This window comes from Tachypleus tridentatus, chromosome 3 (genome assembly GCF_004210375.1).
Source record: "Tachypleus tridentatus isolate NWPU-2018 chromosome 3, ASM421037v1, whole genome shotgun sequence".
NCBI lineage: Eukaryota > Metazoa > Arthropoda > Merostomata > Xiphosura > Limulidae > Tachypleus > Tachypleus tridentatus.
This window is the reverse complement of record NC_134827.1, coordinates 114,041,920-114,063,285: the sequence shown is the minus strand read 5'-3', so window position 1 is coordinate 114,063,285 and position 21,366 is coordinate 114,041,920. Positions and strand designations below refer to the sequence as shown.

Here is a 21,366-nt window from a genome sequence, read left to right as displayed (position 1 = left end):
ATCTACTGTGATACCTATACTAACTACAAGTATGTTAATCTGTTTATCTACTGTGATACCCATACTAACTACAAGTATGTTAATCTGTTTATCTACTGTGATACCCATACTAGTGACAAGTATGTTAATCTGTTTATTTACTGCGATACCCATACTAACTACAAGTATGTTAATCTGTTTATCTACTATGATACCCATACTAACTACAAGTATGTTAATCTGTTTATCTACTGTGATACCTATGCTAACTACAAGTATGTTAATCTGTGTATCTACTGTGATACCCATACTAACTACAAGTATGTTAATCTGTTTATCTGCTGTGATACCTATACTAACTACAAGTATGTTAATCTGTTTATCTACTGTGATACCTATACTAACTACAAGCATGTTACTCTATTTATCTACTGTGATACCTATACTAACTACAAGTATGTTAATCTGTTTATCTACTGTGATACCCATACTAACTACAAGTATGTTAATCTGTTTATCTGCTGTGATACCTATACTAACTACAAGTATGCTAATCTGTTTATCTACTGTGATACCTATACTAACTACAAGTATGTTAACCTGTTTATCTGCTGTGATACCTATACTAACTACAAGTATGTTAATCTGTTTATCTACTGTGATACCTATACTAACTACAAGCATGCTACTCTGTTTATCTACTGTGATACACATACTAACTACAAGTATGTTAATCTGTTAATCTACTGTGATACCTATACTAACTACAAGTATGTTAATCTGTTTATCTACTGTGATACCTATACTAACTACAAGTATGTTAATCTGTTTATCTACTGTGATACCTATACTAACTACAAGTATGTTAATCTGTTTATCTACTGTGATACCTATACTAACTACAAGTATGTTAATCTGTTTATCTACTGTGATACCCATACTACAAGTATGATTATCTGTGTATCTACTGTGATACCCATACTACAAGTATGATTATCTGTGTATCTACTGTGATACCCATACTACAAGTATGATTATCTGTATATCTACTGTGATACTCATACTACAAGTATGTTAATCTGTGTATCTGTTGTGATACGTGTACAGGAGACAGACAACAAGGAATGACAACTATATTGTGGACTTATTAATAAAACAAAAACATTAAAACAGAAAATACAAATCTAAAGTAATTAATCTGTGGCATGTATCCATGTTTTCTGTGTGAATTATTGACTCAAACCATTACATCCATGTTTTCTGTGTGAGTTCTTCAATCAAACCATTATATCTTGTTTTATGTTGCCTTATAGTTTACCAATGTCTGGTTTTGAAGCTTGTTATTCTAGATGGCTACTATTACTCTAACAGTTCTACCAAATGGTTTGACAACCTTTTGACTTTTTGATTTCTGCATTAGCTCATACAGCCTTTATAATAATCATATAAGGCTTCTGTTTGCGTTTGTTCTATCAAAATAAAATTTGAAAATATTTGCTACATGTTTGGAATCATTGTCTAACTGAAGATGACTCTCTGCTCAATGAGTCATGTTTCAAAGGAAATGACATAATAAATCAGAACTAGCCTGTACCTGTCAAGAGTCAGGGTGCCATCACATTGTGTACATCACTGACACTAAATCTGTACAACTTGCTTCACTGTAGATGTTGTACATTCATTGGCTGTTGAACAGGGGTTATTCTCTAAAAATAATATTTAAAATAAACTGGATGAGCATCAACATTGCTTATGATTTTGAGTATTATGGTATTTAGTAAATTAAATTTTTAGTGAGTTAAAGTAAACTATGTTCTTTTCACCAAACAGTTATATAATGATTCTAAGTACACATTACATAATGACTATGAGTACACATTATGTAATGATTAAAGTGCACACTATATAATGATTCTAAATGTACACACCCTTCGGTGTGGATTCCTGTACGTGGTGAGGGGACCTCACAGGAAAGGTACTTTTATTTTAGTTTACCTCCTCTGGGATCTAAACATCCACCCACGTGTTTGCTGTGCATGGTGACCTGTAAAGGGGAGGAGAGGATCCTGGTGGTTGATGGATCCAACCCCAACACACCACTTTGACCTTGAATTCCTGTAGATGGGCAGTCTTGGGGCAGCCCTCTTGGGTTAATTGGCTGGTCAAATTGGGCTAGGGTCAACCAAGTACCAAGTGTTGGATGTTCTAAACAGGTGCTGTGGACATTGTATCTGATGCTGGTGTTTGGGTATAGTGCTCACGAAACCCTGGCATTGCTGCAGTGTCCTTGTTTAACATTGTTGTGCATTCACTCGTAGGGCTCCATGGTGGGTGAAGTCAGTGGTCACTAAAACTTTCCTTTTTTTATTATGGATCCTCCAAATAAAAACTTAAACAAAATAGTGAAAAACAGACCATAGGTAAATGTCCACTTCTTGAAGATTCTGAGCAGCAATCTTCAACATCTGTAACACCTGTTGTTTCTGATTTTCTTTTACTACACACTCTTTCAGACAAATCTTTAGGGAAAATGTTTTCCTTTTTCATTCAGAAGAGACTAGAGGGACTTGCTGGTTCTCCAGAGTCAGTAAAGAAGCTTCGATCTGGTGACATATTAGTGGAAACATCCACATCTCAACACAGTGAACTCCTCTTGCATTCAAAGGCAATTGGGGATATACCTATTGAGGTTACACCTCATGCTACTTTGAATTTGTCATGAGGAACATTGCTGAGTCAGAGATTCTTGCTAGTTTCTCCACCCTAGGAGTTTCTGCAGTGAGGTGTGTCTCCACTTGCAAAGCTGGAACTACAATGCTAACCAGTGTCCTTGTTCTGACATTTACATCACCACGTCCACCTGCCACCATCAAGGCAGGTTATCTTAATTGCAGGGTACAGCCATACATTCCAAACCCTCTCTGATGTTTGCAGTGTCAGCAGTTTGGTCACTCAAAGACATCATGTTGTGGTTTCTTGACATGTGCTCGTTGTGGTGGCAACGACAATGATACCTGTGAGTGTGAAACAGACCCTCATTGCATCAATTGCAATGACTCTCACCTGTCCTACTTTCATCCTTGTCCTAAATGGTTGGAAGAAAAAGAGGTGCAGAGTTTGAAAACGATTCATAACATTACTTATCCTGAGGCTCGAAAGTTGCTGTCCACCACTTCATATCGGACATATGCTGCTGCACTTCTTTCCGCTACTACAGTGAGAGTGCAGACAGATCTCTCTGTGCCTCCAAAATAATCATTCTCAAAACAAATGAAAAGTATTTTGACCTCCATGGTTTAAAAAGTTGATGAATTAACTTCAACACCCATCTCTATCCCTTGCATACAATCCAACAAACCCCAAGATCCACTTCCTTTGGTTCTGGGTACAGACACTTCCTCGGGTACATCTTCTTTCCCACCCCAAGATGCAAAATGATCATTCGTTCACATCCTCAGTTACTGGAATCCTCTTCCAACAGCAAAGACCTTCCCAATCAACCCAGGACAGTATCCATGGAGGTCGATAGACCTCCCTCAAATAAAGACAGTAAAGAAAAAAGACATGGTCATAAACAAAAGGGTTCTCCACCCAATTTGACTATACATAAACAGAAATTGCCACTTTGATACAATAGAATTGTCGAGGTTTACATTCTAATCTGGATGACATCAAAACTGATTGCTTCTTACCATCCTATATGTCTTTCCATATAGGAAACATTTCTGAAACCTGCCAATACAGTCACCTTTCAGCAGTTTTCTTTGGATAGAAATGACAGGCTGTATGATGGACGAGTGCATGGAGGGGTGGCACAGTTGGTTGATCAGCATGTGCCCACTCACTCTTTGCCACTCAACACACCCTTGGAGATCATACCATCACTGTTTGTTCACTCTACCTGTCACCTGGAGAGAGATATATATAATCAAACAGACCTTAATGCTCTCACTGAACAGTTGCTGTCTCCCTTTTTAAACGTGGGGGACTTTAATGGACATCATCCCCTCTGGTGAAGTGCTAATATTGATGGGAAAGGTCACTCTGTAGAGCATATGCGCTCTGATCACAACTTTCTCTTTTTAGTATCAGTTCTTATACTTATTTTCACACATCTAGTCAGTTCTTTACTGCCATTGATCTCTCAGTTTGCTCCCCTTCACTATTCTCCCACTTTTCATGGTGGGCTCACAATAACCCACAAGGCAGTGATCATTTTTCTATAATTTTGAGAGAGACTGGCCATGGTTGATGCCACCAAACCTGCATGCCCTGGTAGAAGCTGGATCACACAAACTAGCTCTTCTTCACTGCTCTCGCAGAATTTGATTCTCCCATCATCAGTAAGCCATCAATAGACGATTCTGCATCAGCAGTAACTGACTGTATTATACAAGCAGCTGCTCAATGTATTCCTAAAACCTCAACGGGTTTCCCACAATATCCTCGTCCATGGTGGGATCCTGCCTGCCTCATGGCATGGAAGACTCAAAAATGGGCCTGGGATACGTTTTGTAGGTATCCCACACTCTTGAACTGCATCACTTTCGAGCAGGCCCGCGCATATGCTCGGTGGGTAAAACGTCAAAACAGGAAGAAATCTTGGATTAAGTTCACAACCAGCATATCTTCTATCACCAGTTCCAAAGTCATATGGGACAAGATTTGAAAGGTCAGTGGACAATATAATTCTGTCCCCCTCTCAATCTTGCTCTCTGATGGCCAGGAAGTAGCTGATACCTGGAGCATTGTCAATACTCTAGGTGAAAGCTTTTGCCGGGTCTCTAGCACTTCTGCTTCTCCCTCCACCTTCTTAGCCACCAAGACTCAGGCAGAGCAATCACCCCTTTCCTTTCGAGCTGAGTGTCTCTATGACTATAATCATCCCTTTATATTGGTGTAACTCAAACTGGTCCTTCATCGGTCTGGCAGTACATCAGTCAGACCTGATGATATACACTATGACATGCTGTGCTATCTGTCTCCTGCTTTTCTTGCTATTCTTCTGATTGTTTTTAACCTGATCTGGCAGAAGAATGTTTTTCCTGATGCCTGGCACCAGGCTATTGTCCTACCTTTCTCTAAGCCTGGGAAGGATCCCAAGATTCCTTCAAACTTCCATCCAGTTACTTTGACAAGCTGTCTCTTTCTCAAACGACATCTTGTATCAATACTCTTTGACATTGAGAAGGCTTATGATACAACATGGAGGTATGGAATTTTGTGAGACCTACATATCTGTAGGTTATGTGGCCATTTCTCCTTTTTATTAAAAATTTGTTAATGGACAGGAGATTCCAAGTTCGTGTGGGTTGGACACTTTCCCGTTCTTTTCTACAGGAACTTGGACTCCCTCAGGGCTGTGTTTTGAGTGTCACACTTTTGACATTAGTGCCATCACTGACAATTTCGTCTTAACTGTTGCAAAAATGCTCTATGTTGACAACTATCACATCTCATGTCAGTTATCGAACATGAGGTATACTGAGCGGCAGCTACAGACTGCCCTTAGTCATTTGCTGAAGTGGACCACAGCAAACAGCCTTAACTTCTCTCTCTCTAAAACCGTTTGCATGCACTTTTGCTGCCACTGGGGTATTCACCTTGATCCTAAACTCTGTATTGGTGATGTTGTGCTGTCTGTGGTCCCTGAGACACCTGTGGCACCATTTTAAACATGTTCTGTCCCAAGGTTTGTCCATAATGTTAGACAGTGTTATTGGTGATGGTAACACTGTCCACTTTGGAAATGTTTTTTAGTTTTCTAAAGGCCATTAATATTTTTAATGCTATTTAAGTTTTTTAATTTATACTTTAGACCTTATTTAATGTGATTCCCTTTTAAGAATCACAGTCTGTCTAGTTCGATTTGACATTAGAAGATGGCTGTAACGTCAAATAACACGACACCAGGACTGGAAAGGCCAACTTCAGGTGACTAACACTGCTGTTTGTACTACCCGTTAGTCATCTTGGTGAGTTATTATTAAAATTTTGCTACAAGTCTTTTAAAACTTTTATTACTTTACTTTTTGAAAATGTCCATAACATCAAATAACCCAACACCAGGACTGGAAAGGCCAACTTCAGGTGACTAAAGGTAGTTTTTGAACTTACCTGTTAGTCTTCATGCTGAGTTATGATAATTACAATTATGCTACAGAAAGTCATTTACAACTTATATTACTGTAGTTTATCTCTTAACGTTGTAGACTAGATGTAAACATTGATTTTATGCTATTTATGTTTTCTAAACTTTGTTTTGTTTTACTTTAATTTCCTTTTATGAATTTTACTAATTTTAATTTTAACTTTTTCCAGATATTTGGCACAGATAGCCTAGCTGCTTTGTGCCATAAAACACTAAATCAATCAACCACATACACATTGCATAAGGATTCCAAGTACACATTGCATAAGGATTCCAAGTACACATTGCATAAGGATTCCGAGTACACATTGCATAAGGATTCCGAGTACACATTGCATAAAGATTCAGAGTACACACTGCATAAGGATTCCGAGTACACGTTATATAATGGTTTCGAGTACACATTGTATAATAATTCTAGGTAAATGTTTTATAATGGTTCTGAGTACACATTGTTTTATGGTTTCGAGTACACATTGTATAAGGATTCCGAGTACACATTGTATAATGGTTTCGAGTACACATTGTATAATGATTCTAGGTAAATGTTTTATAATGGTTCTGAGTACACATTGTATAATGATTCTAGGTAAATGTTTTATAATGGTTCTGAGTACACATTGTATAATGATTCTAGGTAAATGTTTTATAATGGTTCTGAGTACACATTGTATAATGATTCTAGGTAAATGTTTTATAATGGTTCTGAGTACACATTGTATAATGATTCTAGGTAAATGTTTTATAATGGTTCTGAGTACACATTGTATAATGATTCTAGGTAAATGTTTTATAATGGTTCTGAGTACACATTGTATAATGATTCTAGGTAAATGTTTTATAATGGTTCTGAGTACACATTGTTTTATGGTTCGAGTACACATTGTATAAGGATTCCAAGTACATGTATAATGGTTTCGAGTACACATTGTATAATGATTCTAGGTAAATGTTTTATAATGGTTCTGAGTACACATTGTTTTATGGTTTCGAGTACACATTGTATAAGGATTCCGAGTACACATTGTATAAGGATTCCCAGTGCACATTGTATAAGGATTCCCAGTGCACATTGTATAAGGATTCCCAGTGCACATTGTATAAGGATTTCGAGTACACATTGTATAATGATTCTAGGTAAATGTTTTATAATGGTTCTGAGTACACATTGTTTTATGGTTTCGAGTACACATTGTATAAGGATTCTAGGTAAACATTGTATAAGGATTCCGAGTACACATTGTATAAGGATTCCGAGTACACATTGTATAAGGATTCCGAGTACACATTGTATAAGGATTCCGAGTACACATTGTATAAGGATTCCGAGTACACATTGTATAATGGTTCTAGGTAAATGTTTTATAATGGTTCTGAGTACACATTGTTTTATGGTTCGAGTACACATTGTATAAGGATTGCAAGTACACATTGTATAAGGATTGCAAGTACACATTGTATAAGGATTCCGAGTACACATTGTATAATGGTTTCGAGTACACATTGTATAATGATTCTAGGTAAATGTTTTATAATGGCTCTGAGTACACATTGTTTTATGGTTCGAGTACACATTGTATAAGGATTCCAAGTACACATTGTATAAGGATTCCAGTACACATTGTATAATGGTTTCGAGTACACATTGTATAATGATTCCATGTAAATGTTTTATAATGGTTCTGAGTACACATTGTTTTATGGTTTCGAGTACACATTGTATAAGGATTCCGAGTACACATTGTATAATGATTCTAGGTAAATGTTTTATAATGGTTCTGAGTACACATTGTTTTATGGTTTCGAGTACACATTGTATAAGGATTCCAAGTTCACATTGTATAATGGTTTCGAGTACACATTGTATAATGGTTTCGAGTACACATTGTATAATGGTTTCGAGTACACATTGTATAATGGTTTCGAGTACACATTGTATAATGATTCCAGGTAAATGTTTTATAATGTTTCCCAGTGCACGTTATATAATGTTTCCCAGTGCACGTTATATAATGTTTCCCAGTGCACGTTATATAATGTTTCCCAGTGCACGTTATATAATGTTTCCCAGTGCACGTTATATAATGTTTCCGAGTACACTGTAAAGTTTTTGTCAGAAAAAAATGTATGAATGTAAGACCAAGTGTTCAGAGATGCCACTTGGCAAACTGGTTCATGTAAAGGTTGTGCTGAGTAACAAAGAATTTACTGTTTCTCAGGTGATGAAATTGACAACCAAAACTATTGACGGACCTCTGATCAGTACATATCATTTGTACTACCAATGATTTAATTATCCAAAACTTTAACATTTTCAAAAATGAATAATTTTTCCTGATCAGAACTATTGATATTTATCTTAAATTTTTAGAAATTTCCATTTGAAGTTGTTCCATCTATGTTTGAAGAAAACTTGGACAAAGTTTCCTTTGATAAACCATATGATTATGTACAAGAAACAGCTTACAGAAAGGCTATAGAAGTGTTTAAAAGACTTCAGAAAGAAACAGTAAGTAATTATAAACCAATAAATTAGATTAAGGTTATAGAAATGTGTAAGAAAAGTAGCTCTGAATGAAATCTTTATTGATGTATTACTACTTGCATGGAACTTTGTAAAAAGTGCAACTTTTAGTTGGAGAAATAAAACTGCAGCATTATTAAGTTGATTGAACTTTGGAATCTTTGTTTCCTTACCAAATAATCACAGAGAACCTGCCTAACTCTAGAAATTGTTACAACAGTCAGATAAAGTTGATGGATGGGTTACAACAATTCGATTTAGTGTTAATTTAATGTTGGTTGAAGTGTCTTTCTTTCATCTGTATTTTCTTTTCTTTAAATTACAGCAGCTATAAATGTAATTTTCAGAGGCAGCCAGACTTGGTAATTGGAGCAGACACGGTGGTGACAATGGATAACATAATATTTGAGAAACCTCGAGATGAAGAACATGCTTTTCAGATGCTCTCAAGGTATTTTTTTCATAGAACTTGTTTCTGTGTTAGTAATTTTGGTAACTAGTCCTGGGGTTAGCAACCCAATTTACAGGAAGTTGTTTTTTCTTAATTTTGAAGGATTAGAAGACACTGAGAACCAAATTGTATGTAACCCTGTCCTAATAATTGATGAATTCCTGTACTGAGGTTCTTTTCTTTCAGCTTACCTCCTCTGGGATCTAAACATCCACCCACATGTTTACCGTGCGTGGTGACCCATGAAGGGGAGGAGAGGATCCTGGTGGTTGATGGATCCAACCCTAACACACCACTTTGGTCTTCAATTCCTGTAGATGGGCAGCCTTGGGGCAGCCCTCTTGGGTTAATCGGCTGGTCCACTTGGGCTAGGGTCAACCAAGCACCAGTGTTGGATGTTCTTAACAGGTGTTGTGGACATTGTATCTGATGTTGGTGTTGGGTATAGAGCTCACAAAACCCTGGCATTGTTGCAGTGTTCTTGTTTGGCATTGTAGTGTGTCCCCTCATAGGGACCTCCTCCATGGTGGGTGGACACCGAAACTTTTTTTTTTTTCTATTATGTATCCTCCAAATAAAACCTTAAATAAAATAGTGAAAAAAGAGTCCACAGGTAAACAATCACATCTTGAAGATTCTGAGCAGCAATCTTCAACATCTCTAACACCTGTTGTACCCCATTTTCTTATCCTACATTCTCTTTCAGGGCAAATGTCTCCCTTTTTCATTCAAAAGGGACTAGAGGGACTTGCTGGTTCTCCAAAGTCAGTAAAGAAGCTTCAATCTGGTGACATATTGGTGGAAACATCCACATCTCAACACAGTGAACTCCTCTTGCATTCAAAGGCAATTGGGAATATACCTATTAAGGTTATGCCTCATGCTACTTTGAATTCATCACGAGGAATTATTGTTGAGAGGGATTTAAAGAACATCCCTGAGTCAGAGATTCTCGCTGATTTCTCCACCCAAGGAGTTTCTGCAGTGAGGCATATCTCCACTTGCAAAGATGGAATTATAATGCTAACCAATGTCTTTGTTCAGACATTTACATCACCATGTCCACCTACCACCATCAAGGAGGGTTATCTTAATTGCAGGGTATGGCCATACATTCCAAACCCTCTCCTTAGAGAGGATGGTTAATGCTCATCTTGTTTGTTTCCTCAAATAAAACAACCTCCTCTCGCCCACCTAGTGTGGGTTCCGACGACAGCACACCATCTTGGGCCACCTGATTTGACTTGAAACGTTAATCAGAGAAGCTTTCTCAAATGAAAACATCTTGTATCAATACTCTTTGACATTGAGAAGGCTTATGATACAACATGGAGGTATGGCATTTTGTGAGACCTACATATCTGTAGGTTATGTGGCCATTTGCCCATTTTTATTAAAAATTTGTTAATGGACAGGAGATTCCAAGTTCGTGTGGTTTCGACACTTTCCCGTTCTTTTCTACAGGAACTTGGAGTCCCTCAGGGCTGTGTTTTGAGTGTCACACTTTTCAGTGTAAAAATTAATGCCATCACTGAACAACTCCCTCTCACTGTTGCAAGCAGGCTCTATGTTGACAACTTTCACTTCTTAATGTCAGTCGTTGAACATGAGGTATACTGAGGGGCAGCTACAGACTGTGGACCACAGCAAACAGCTTTAACTTCTCTCTCTCTTAAAACCATTTGCATGCACTTTTTCTGTCAATAGGGTATTCATCCTGATCCTGAACACCATATCAGTGATGTTGTGCTGCCTGTGGTCCCTGAACACCTGTGGCACCATTTTAAACATGTTCTGTCCCAAGGTTTGTCCATAACATTAGACAGTGTTATTGGTGATGGTAACACTGTCCACTTTGGAAATGTTTTTTAGTTTTCTAAAGGCCATTAATATTTTTAATGCTATTTAAATTTTTTAATTTATACTTTAGACCTTATTTAATGTGATTTTCTTTTAAAAATCAAAGTACATCTAGTTCTATTTGAAATTAGAAAATGGCTGTAACCTCAAATAACTCAAAACCAGGACTGGAAAGGCCAACTTCAGGTGATTAACCCTGCTGTTTGAACTGCTCGTTGGTAGTACTGATGAGTTATTATTAAAATTTTGGTACTAGTCTTTTAAAACTTTTATTACTTTACTTTTTGAAAATGCCCATAACATCAAATAACTTGGAACCAGGACTGGAGAGGCCAACTTCAGGTGATTGATAGTGGTTTTTACTTTCCTGGTGAGTTATGATAATTACAGTTATGCTACAGAAAGATTTTTACAGCACAGTGTATTATGTGATGAATACCTGATGATGTTATGTACATATTCAGGTACAGTACAGTGTATTGTGTGATGTATACCCCATGATGTTACGTACATATCCAGGTACAGTACAGTGTGTTGTGTGATGAATACCTAATGATGTTATGTACATATTCAGGTACAGTACAGTGTATTGTATGATGTATACCTGATTATGTTACATACATATCCAGGTACAGTACAGTGTATTGTGTGATGAATACCTAATGATGTTATGTACATATTCAGGTACAGTACAGTATATTGTATGATGCATACCTCATGATGTTATGCACCATCTGATAAAATGGAATGTAAACTTAACTATTGTGTACTTAAAGTGAGATGTATGACGTGTAATATCAGTATTTTTAGTTTTCCAAGACAAATGTCTGTATGGTATATATATATATATATATATACATACACACACAACCTGATTAAATATATGTATATTTTTGTAGTTAATGTTTTTATATGATGTATATGTATTTGTTACGATTTCTATCATAAGTGTTTGAAGAAAAGAAAGTGTCATGAATTTATTCATTAAAACAACAGTAGTTTGTTTATCCTTAGGTTCAGTGGAACGTGCCATACAGTATACACTGGAGTGACTTTGATAAAACCATCTATAACCATTAAAACAACAGTAGTTTGTTTATCCTTAGGTTCAGTGGAACGTGCCATACAGTACACACTGGAGTGACTTTGATAAAACCATCTATAACCATTAAAACAACAGTAGTTTGTTTATCCTTAGGTTCAGTGGAAGGTGCCATACAGTATACACTGGAGTGACTTTGATAAAACCATCTATAACCATTAAAACAACAGTAGTTTGTTTATCCTTAGGTTCAGTGGAACGTGCCATACAGTATACACTGGAGTGACTTTGATAAAACCATCTGTAACCATTAAAACAACAGTAGTTTGTTTATCCTCAGGTTCAGTGGAAGGTGCCATACAGTATACACTGGAGTGACTTTGATAAAACCATCTGTAACCATTAAAACAACAGTAGTTTGTTTATCCTTAGGTTCAGTGGAACGTGCCATACAGTATACACTGGAGTGACTTTGATAAAACCATCTATAACCATTAAAACAACAGTAGTTTGTTTATCCTCAGGTTCAGTGGAAGGTGCCATACAGTATACACTGGAGTGACTTTGATAAAACCATCTGTAACCATTAAAACAACAGTAGTTTGTTTATCCTCAGGTTCAGTGGAACGTGCCATACAGTATACACTGGAGTGACTTTGATAAAACCATCTGTAACCATTAAAACAACAGTAGTTTGTTTATCCTTAGGTTCAGTGGAACGTGCCATACAGTATACACTGGAGTGACTTTGATAAAACCATCTATAACCATTAAAACAACAGTAGTTTGTTTATCCTCAGGTTCAGTGGAACGTGCCATACAGAATACACTGGGTGACTTTGATAAAACCATCTATAACCATTAAAACAACAGTAGTTTGTTTATCCTTAGGTTCAGTGGAACGTGCCATACAGTATACACTGGAGTGACTTTGATAAAACCATCTATAACCATTAAAACAACAGTAGTTTGTTTATCCTTAGGTTCAGTGGAAGGTGCCATACAGTATACACTGGAGTGACTTTGATAAAACCATCTGTAACCATTAAAACAACAGTAGTTTGTTTATCCTCAGGTTCAGTGGAACGTGCCATACAGTATACACTGGAGTGACTTTGATAAAACCATCTGTAACCATTAAAACAACAGTAGTTTGTTTATCCTTAGGTTCAGTGGAACGTGCCATACAGTATACACTGGAGTGACTTTGATAAAACCATCTATAACCATTAAAACAACAGTAGTTTGTTTATCCTCAGGTTCAGTGGAACGTGCCATACAGAATACACTGGAGTGACTTTGATAAAACCATCTATAACCATTAAAACAACAGTAGTTTGTTTATCCTTAGGTTCAGTGGAACGTGCCATACAGTATACACTGGAGTGACTTTGATAAAACCATCTATAACCATTAAAACAACAGTAGTTTGTTTATCCTTAGGTTCAGTGGAAGGTGCCATACAGTATACACTGGAGTGACTTTGATAAAACCATCTGTAACCATTAAAACAACAGTAGTTTGTTTATCCTCAGGTTCAGTGGAACGTGCCATACAGTATACACTGGAGTGACTTTGATAAAACCATCTATAACCATTAAAACAACAGTAGTTTGTTTATCCTCAGGTTCAGTGGAACGTGCCATACAGTATACACTGGAGTGACTTTGACAAAACCATCTATAACCATTAAAACAACAGTAGTTTGTTTATCCTCAGGTTCAGTGGAACGTGCCATACAGTATACACTGGAGTGACTTTGATAAAACCATCTATAACCATTAATACGACAGTAATTTGTTTATCCTTAGGTTGAGTGGAAGGTGCCATACAGTATACACTGGAGTGACTTTGATAAAACCATCTGTAAAAAGTAAGTTAAAATATAAGTTTAATTAGCATTTTTCCTTTAATTATAACTGTTTATAAGTAGTTTCTTCCTTGAAACATTTCTCCATATCATTATGGTTCATAAAAATTTGGATCATACGATAGCATCTTACCTTATTTTGAGAGATAAACTGAAGTCCCTATACTGTGGTGGGGGTTATGTTACATGACTGAATTGTGAGAACAGGATTTACAGAAAGTGTATTTGTGTTGCCAAATGGATTCATGAAGGAGAAAGTAGGTACCCTCTTTTCACCCAACCATTTGAAACAAAGAATTAATTGTTTATCTGTATAATGGGCAACTGAAATGTGTGGATAGAAGAAAAATACATGAGTTGGTTAGACTTGTATAAATATATTAAAGATAGGTTTGTTTTAACAGGTGTCCTTTATATGTTACTCAAACACTTTCCCAAATAATCACAATGTTTTATAACTTGTCCAAGTCATTTATAAGTGAAGTAATTCATGGTGATGAGAAACCCACTTGAAGTAAAAATTTATCTCGGGGTGGCTGGTATCAACACTTTTACTAATAAAGCAGAGAACAAGTCATTTATAAGTGAAGTAATTCATGGTGACGAAACCCACTTGAAGTGAAAATTTATCTCGGGGTGGCTGGTATTAACACTTTTACTGATAAAGCAGAGAACAAGTCATTTATAAATGAAGTAATTCATGGTGATGAGAAACCCACTTGAAGTAAAAATTTATCTCGGGGTGGCTGGTATCAACACTTTTACTGATAAAGCAGAGAACAAGTCACTTATAAGTGAAGTAATTCATGGTGACGAGAAACCCACTTGAAGTGAAAATTTATCTCGGGGTGGCTGGTATTAACACTTTTACTGATAAAGCAGAGAACAAGTCATTTATAAGTGAAGTAATTCATGGTGATGAGAAACCCACTTGAAGTAAAAATTTATCTCGGGGTGGCTGGTATCAACACTTTTACTGATAAAGCAGAGAACAAGTCATTTATAAGTGAAGTAATTCATGGTGACGAGAAACCCACTTGAAGTGAAAATTTATCTCGGGGTGGCTGGTATTAACACTTTTACTGATAAAGCAGAGAACAAGTCACTTATAAGTGAAGTAATTCATGGTGACGAGAAACCCACTTGAAGTGAAAATTTATCTCGGGGTGGCTGGTATCAACACTTTTACTGATAAAGCAGAGAACAAGTCATTTATAAGTGAAGTAATTCATGGTGACGAGAAACCCACTTGAAGTGAAAATTTATCTCGGGGTGGCTGGTATTAACACTTTTACTGATAAAGCAGAGAACAACATTTCGACCTGAAGATAACCTAAGAAGTGAAACATTCTTTTGCAGTAGTAAACACAAAACTTTTCAAAATGTGAGGTCTTACTGGTATCCAAACTATTAACATTACACTTCTCCAATTACACACACACACACACACACACACACACACAGTAAAAGTGAGTGCATGTGGTTCATATTAAGTTCTTAAATGAAATAAAAATGATATTACCATAACAAAAAGAAAGTATTGAATTTACTGTGTTTTCTAGTTTACTTAAATCCATAACTTTGCAAAAGACAATGTTTTAATTTTTGTAGATCCTGAAACATTTGATGTGAAACGTTTCCACGAAGCAACAGATGTTTATATGCCACATCATTCTTCAGACGTGATAAAGATGTACGTGGAAACTGGAGAACCAATGTAAGTAAAAATAGCATATGCTAACTGCTTTGTTAAACCTAAACAAAATTATGTTATTCATGATAAAATGAAGATGTTTAATTATCATAGATCTTAGATCTGTATTCTGCCTTGCACAAGTCACTGTTCGATAGAGCTTTCTTTTAAAACTGTCACTCTGACCACACAGAGCCAAGAAATGATAACATTTCATTAGCAAAATTAATTATCAGTTGCAGGATATGATTTGTTAGTCTAATAAACCTTCAACTATGTCAACATATACTCTATAGTTGTATACAACAAAAGCTGGTTGAACATTTAAGATGACATGCTCTGTTTCCAACTCAGATCTTTAGTATAGACATTTTTTTCCCATACTTCTGAATTTTTCTAGTTTATTTCACACTGCCAAAAGTATTATTTTCTGTTTGTTCATAGTATGAGAAACCTAATGCATGCACATGAAATAAGCACACATAGTAGGTACAAAAGGGGGTGTTATTTTAAGGCCTAACAGAAGGTATGAAAAATCACATTAGATTTTCATATGTTTTATATAATATTTCTTTTAATCAGTCTATCTGTATTTTCAAGTGTCAGAAGTGCATAATAACTCCATAATGAAGAATTATGTTACAAACAATTGTAATGTGATTTTTACCATACTACTAGGCCTTAAAAAAAAAAAAAATTCACCTCCCAGGATATGAAGCTTACATCACAATGACCTGGTCATTGGTGTTACCTGAAACTTTTTAGATTAACTATTAGGACATGTTCTACACTACATTTAGTATTCTTAAAATTATCTAATCAATGTGCAATAATTTTAGTATCAATTGATTTGAAAAGAAAATTTTGGTTTTATATTGTGTGGACATTTTTTAGTTTTCCAGTTGCAATCGTGTTTGTATACAACACATCAGTGTATGAGACTAATAACTGTAGCTTAACACACAACTACTTTAACTTGCATTGAACAGGGATAAAGCGGGAGGCTATGGTATTCAAGAAAGAGGTGGCACTCTGGTAGAACGGGTCAGTGGAGACTATTTCAACGTCATGGGTTTTCCACTGCACAGATTTTGTAAAGAGTTACTGGACTTTCTGTAATGTCACTTAATAAATACAACAAACTTTTAACCTAGAATGTTTGTATTGAATTACTTAAGTAAATATCTTATTCTGGATAGTTAGTGTTCTAATGCAATGTACAAGTTCTGTATATAATTCTAACTAGTGTTTCTGAAAACAGTGGTTTGACAGGTATTCTTTATGATGTTTTCTTATTGAAAGTTAAACTTAAGTTTTCAGAATGAAAGGTCAAAATTTAACAAGTCTCCCAAAATGAAAGAAAATACATTGTTGGAGTAAGACAGGTGCATTTTACAATACACAGTAGAATAATGTCAGAGTAAGACAAGTGCATTTTACAATACACAGTAGAATAATGTCAGAGTAAGACAAGTTCATTTTACAATACACAGTAGAATAATGTCAGAGTAAGACAAGTGCATTTTACAATACACAGTTGAATAATGTCAGAGTAAGACAAGTGCATTTTACAATACACAGTTGAATAATGTCAGAGTAAGACAAGTTCATTTTACAATACACAGTAGAATAATGTCAGAGTAAGACAAGTTCATTTTACAATACACAGTAGAATAATGTCAGAGTGAGACAGGTGCATTTTACAATACACAGTAGAATAATGTCAGAGTAAGACGGGTGCATTTTACAATACACAGTAGAATAGTGAATTTTATTATAAGATCAGTGTTATTAATAATTTCTGACTGAAAGTAAATTAATCATATACATCTCAGGACTAGAGAGTAAATCTTAAATTACTAAAGCCAAGTCTTTGAAATAAACAGATTAGACATTTACAAGGATCATTTGTCATGGTATGTCAGTAAGTCAGAAAACAAATTGGGTTTCAGTACCTGTGGTGAACAGGTACAAGTATTCCTTTGTGTAGTTTTGCACTTCACAACAAACATCAGAAAATTGAAACTTATAATAATTAGAATTTATTAAATCATTAGTTCAGAAGTACAGTCACTTTTTACGTTACTTTTAGACATAATATCCAGGTTAGTTTTGTTAAAAGTCTGTATTCATGGTTTTATAAATATGTTTTGAGGATTTTTAATATACCAAAACAATAACCAACATTTTCATGATGCAATTGAATAGTTTATTTAATATATTAATACAGTGAGGTAACGACATATAAAGGACAGTAATTATTATCATGTAACAAACGTTAAGTATCTCAGGTGTTACAGTAACAGGAACCAATCCATCATCTATATAAAGTTACATGAACCAATTGTTCATGTTTATAATAATTTACATACCAATCTGTCATTTATATAAAGTCACAGCAACCAACTGTTGGTGTTTATAATAATTTACACACCATTCCACCATCTATATAAAGTTGCAAGAACCAATTGTTCACGTTTGTAAGAATTTACAAACCAATCCATCCATATGAAGCCAGAGGAACCAGTTGTTAGTGTTTACAAGAATTCATATACAAATCGATCATCTATATAAAGTCACAAGAACCAATTGTTAGTATTCATAATAATTTAAACACCAATCCATCATCTATATGAAGTTGCAGGAACCAACTCTTAGTGTTTATAATAATTTACACACCAATCTATCATCTGTATAAAGTCACAGAAACCAAGTGTTGGTGTTTATAATAATTTACACACCATTCCACCATCTATATAAAGTTGCAAGAACCAATTGTTCACGTTTGTAAGAATTTACAAACCAATCCATCCATATGAAGCCAGAGGAACCAGTTGTTAGTGTTTACAAGAATTCATATACAAATCGATCATCTATATAAAGTCACAAGAACCAATTGTTAGTATTCATAATAATTTAAACACCAATCCATCATCTATATGAAGTTGCAGAAACCAACTCTTAGTGTTTATAATAATTTACACACCAAACTATCATCTGTATAAAGTAACAGAAACCAAGTGTTGGTGTTTATAATAATTTACACACCAATCTATCATCTGTATAAAGTCACAGAAACCAAGTGTTGGTGTTTATAATAATTTACACACCAATCTATCATCTGTATAAAGTCACAGAAACCAAGTGTTGGTGTTTATAATAATTTACACACCAATCTATCATCTGTATAAAGTCACAGAAACCAAGTGTTGGTGTTTATAATAATTTACACACCAATCTATCATCTGTATAGTCACAAGAACCAATTGTTCATGTTTATAAGAATTCACATACCATTCTATCAGCTATATAAAGTCACAAGAATCAATTCTTTATGCTTGTAAGAATTCACCTACCAATCCACGATCTTTTTAAAGTCACAGAAACCAACTGTTAGTATTCATAATAATTTACACACCAATCTATCATCTGTATGAAGTTGCAGGAACCAATTGTTAGTGTTTATAATAATTTACACACCAATCTATCATCTTTATACTTACATCTGTATAAAGTCATAGGAACAAAGTGCTGGTGTTTATAATAATTTACACACCAATCCATCATCTACATAAAGTCACAGCAACCAACTGCTGGTGTTTACAAGAATTCACATACCAATCCATCATCTATATAAAGTCACAAGAACCAACTGTTAGTGTTCATAATAATTCACATACCAATCTACCATCTATATAAAGTTGCAGGAACCAACTGTTAGTTTTTACAAGAATTCACATACCAATCAATCTATATAGTCACAGGAACCAATTGTTAGTGTTTATAATAATTTACTAATCCATCATCTGTATTGTCACAAGAACCAATTTTTCATGTTTATAAGAATTCACATACCATGCTATCATCTATATAGTCACAAGAACCAATTCTTTATGTTTGTAAGAATTCACCTACCAATCTATCATCTTTTTAAAGTCACAGAAACCAACTTTTAGTGATTATAATAATTTACACACCAATCCATCATTTATATAAAGTCACAAGAACCAATTGTTCATGTTTATAAGAATTCACATACCATTCTATCATCAATATAAATTCACAGGAACCATTTGTTAGTGTTTACAAGAATTTACATACAAATCGATCATCTATATAAAGTCACAAGAACCAATTGTTAGTATTCATAATAATTTACACACCAATCCATCATCTATATAAAGTTGCAGGAACCAATTGTTAGTGTTTATAATAACTTACACACCAATCTGTCATCTGTATAAAGTCACAGAAAACAAGTGTTGGTGTTTACAAGAATTTACATACCAATCCATCAAATGTATAAAGTCACAGGAACCAATTGTTCCTGTTTTTTTAAGAATTAACATACCAATACATCATCTATTTAAAGTCACAGAATCCAACTGCTGGTGTTTATAATAATTAACATACCAATACATCATTTACATAAAGTTGCAGGAACCAATTGTTAGTGTTTACAAGAATTCACATACCAATCTGCTATCTATATAAGGTCACAAGAACCAACTGTTAGCATTTATAATAATTTACATACCAATTCTTCATCTATATAGAGTCACAAGAACCAACACAACTACTGGTGTTTACAAGGATTCACATACCAATCCATCATTAATATGGATTGTTTATAATCCATAACACACTGTTGGTGTGTACACAAATTCACATACCAATCCATCATTAATATAAGGTCACACAAACCAACTGTTGGTGTTTACACAAATTCACATACCAATCCATCATTAATATAAGGTCACACAAACCAACTGTTTGTGTTTACACAAATTCACATACCAATCCATCATTAATATAATGTCACAAAAACCAATTGTTGGTGTTTACACAAATTCACATACCAATCCATCATTAATATAAGGTCACACAAACCAATTGTTGGTGTTTACACAAATTCACATACCAATTCATCATTAATATAAGGTCACACAAACCAACTGTTGGTGTTTACACAAATTCACATACCAATCCATCATTAATATAAGGTCACAAGAACCAACTGTTAGCATTTATAATAATTTACATACCAATTCTTCATCTATATAAAGTCGCAGGAACCAACACAACTACTGGTGTTTACAAGGATTCACATACCAATCCATCATTAATATGGATTGTTTATAATCCATAACACACTGTTGGTGTGTACACAAATTCACATACCAATCCATCATTAATATAAGGTCACACAAACCAACTGTTTGTGTTTACACAAATTCACATACCAATCCATCATTAATATAATGTCACAAAAACCAATTGTTGGTGTTTACACAAATTCACATACCAATCCATCATTAATATAAGGTCACACAAACCAATTGTTGGTGTTTACACAAATTCACATACCAATTCATCATTAATATAAGGTCACACAAACCAACTGTTGGTGTTTACACAAATTCACATACCAATCCATCATTAATATAAGGTCACAAGAACCAACTGTTAGCATTTATAATAATTTACATACCAATTCTTCATCTATATAAAGTCGCAGGAACCAACACAACTACTGGTGTTTACAAGGATTCACATACCAATCCATCATTAATATAAGGTCACACAAACCAACTGTTGGTGTGTACACAAATTCACATACCAATCCATCATTAATATAAGGTCTCACAAACCAACTGTTGGTGTTTACACACATTCACATACCAATCCATCATTAATATAAGGTCACACAAACCAACTGTTGGTGTTTACACACATTCACATACCAATCCATCATTAATATAAGGTCACACAAACCAACTGTTGGTGTTTACACAC

General features: G+C 35.0%; 1 protein-coding gene across 4 annotated transcripts in view; it reads left to right on the top strand.

Annotated features, from left to right (window-relative positions):
• LOC143247812 (putative bifunctional dTTP/UTP pyrophosphatase/methyltransferase protein) overlaps positions 1 to 21,366 on the top strand; it is a 30,386-nt gene that overhangs the window by 2,485 nt on the left and 6,535 nt on the right. For 3 of the 4 annotated variants that reach the window (XM_076496317.1, XM_076496318.1, XM_076496316.1), the window contains 5 exons: positions 8,502 to 8,639; positions 9,002 to 9,105; positions 13,819 to 13,880; positions 15,489 to 15,594; positions 16,560 to 16,726. In XM_076496317.1, coding sequence (XP_076352432.1) covers positions 8,502 to 8,639; positions 9,002 to 9,105; positions 13,819 to 13,880; positions 15,489 to 15,594; positions 16,560 to 16,689 — 540 coding nt within the window. In that variant the 3' untranslated portion in view covers positions 16,690 to 16,726. Of the gene's footprint in view, positions 1 to 8,501; positions 8,640 to 9,001; positions 9,106 to 13,818; positions 13,881 to 15,488; positions 15,595 to 16,559; positions 16,727 to 21,366 lie in introns of those variants that run through there. The other variant, XM_076496319.1, reaches the window with a different exon arrangement.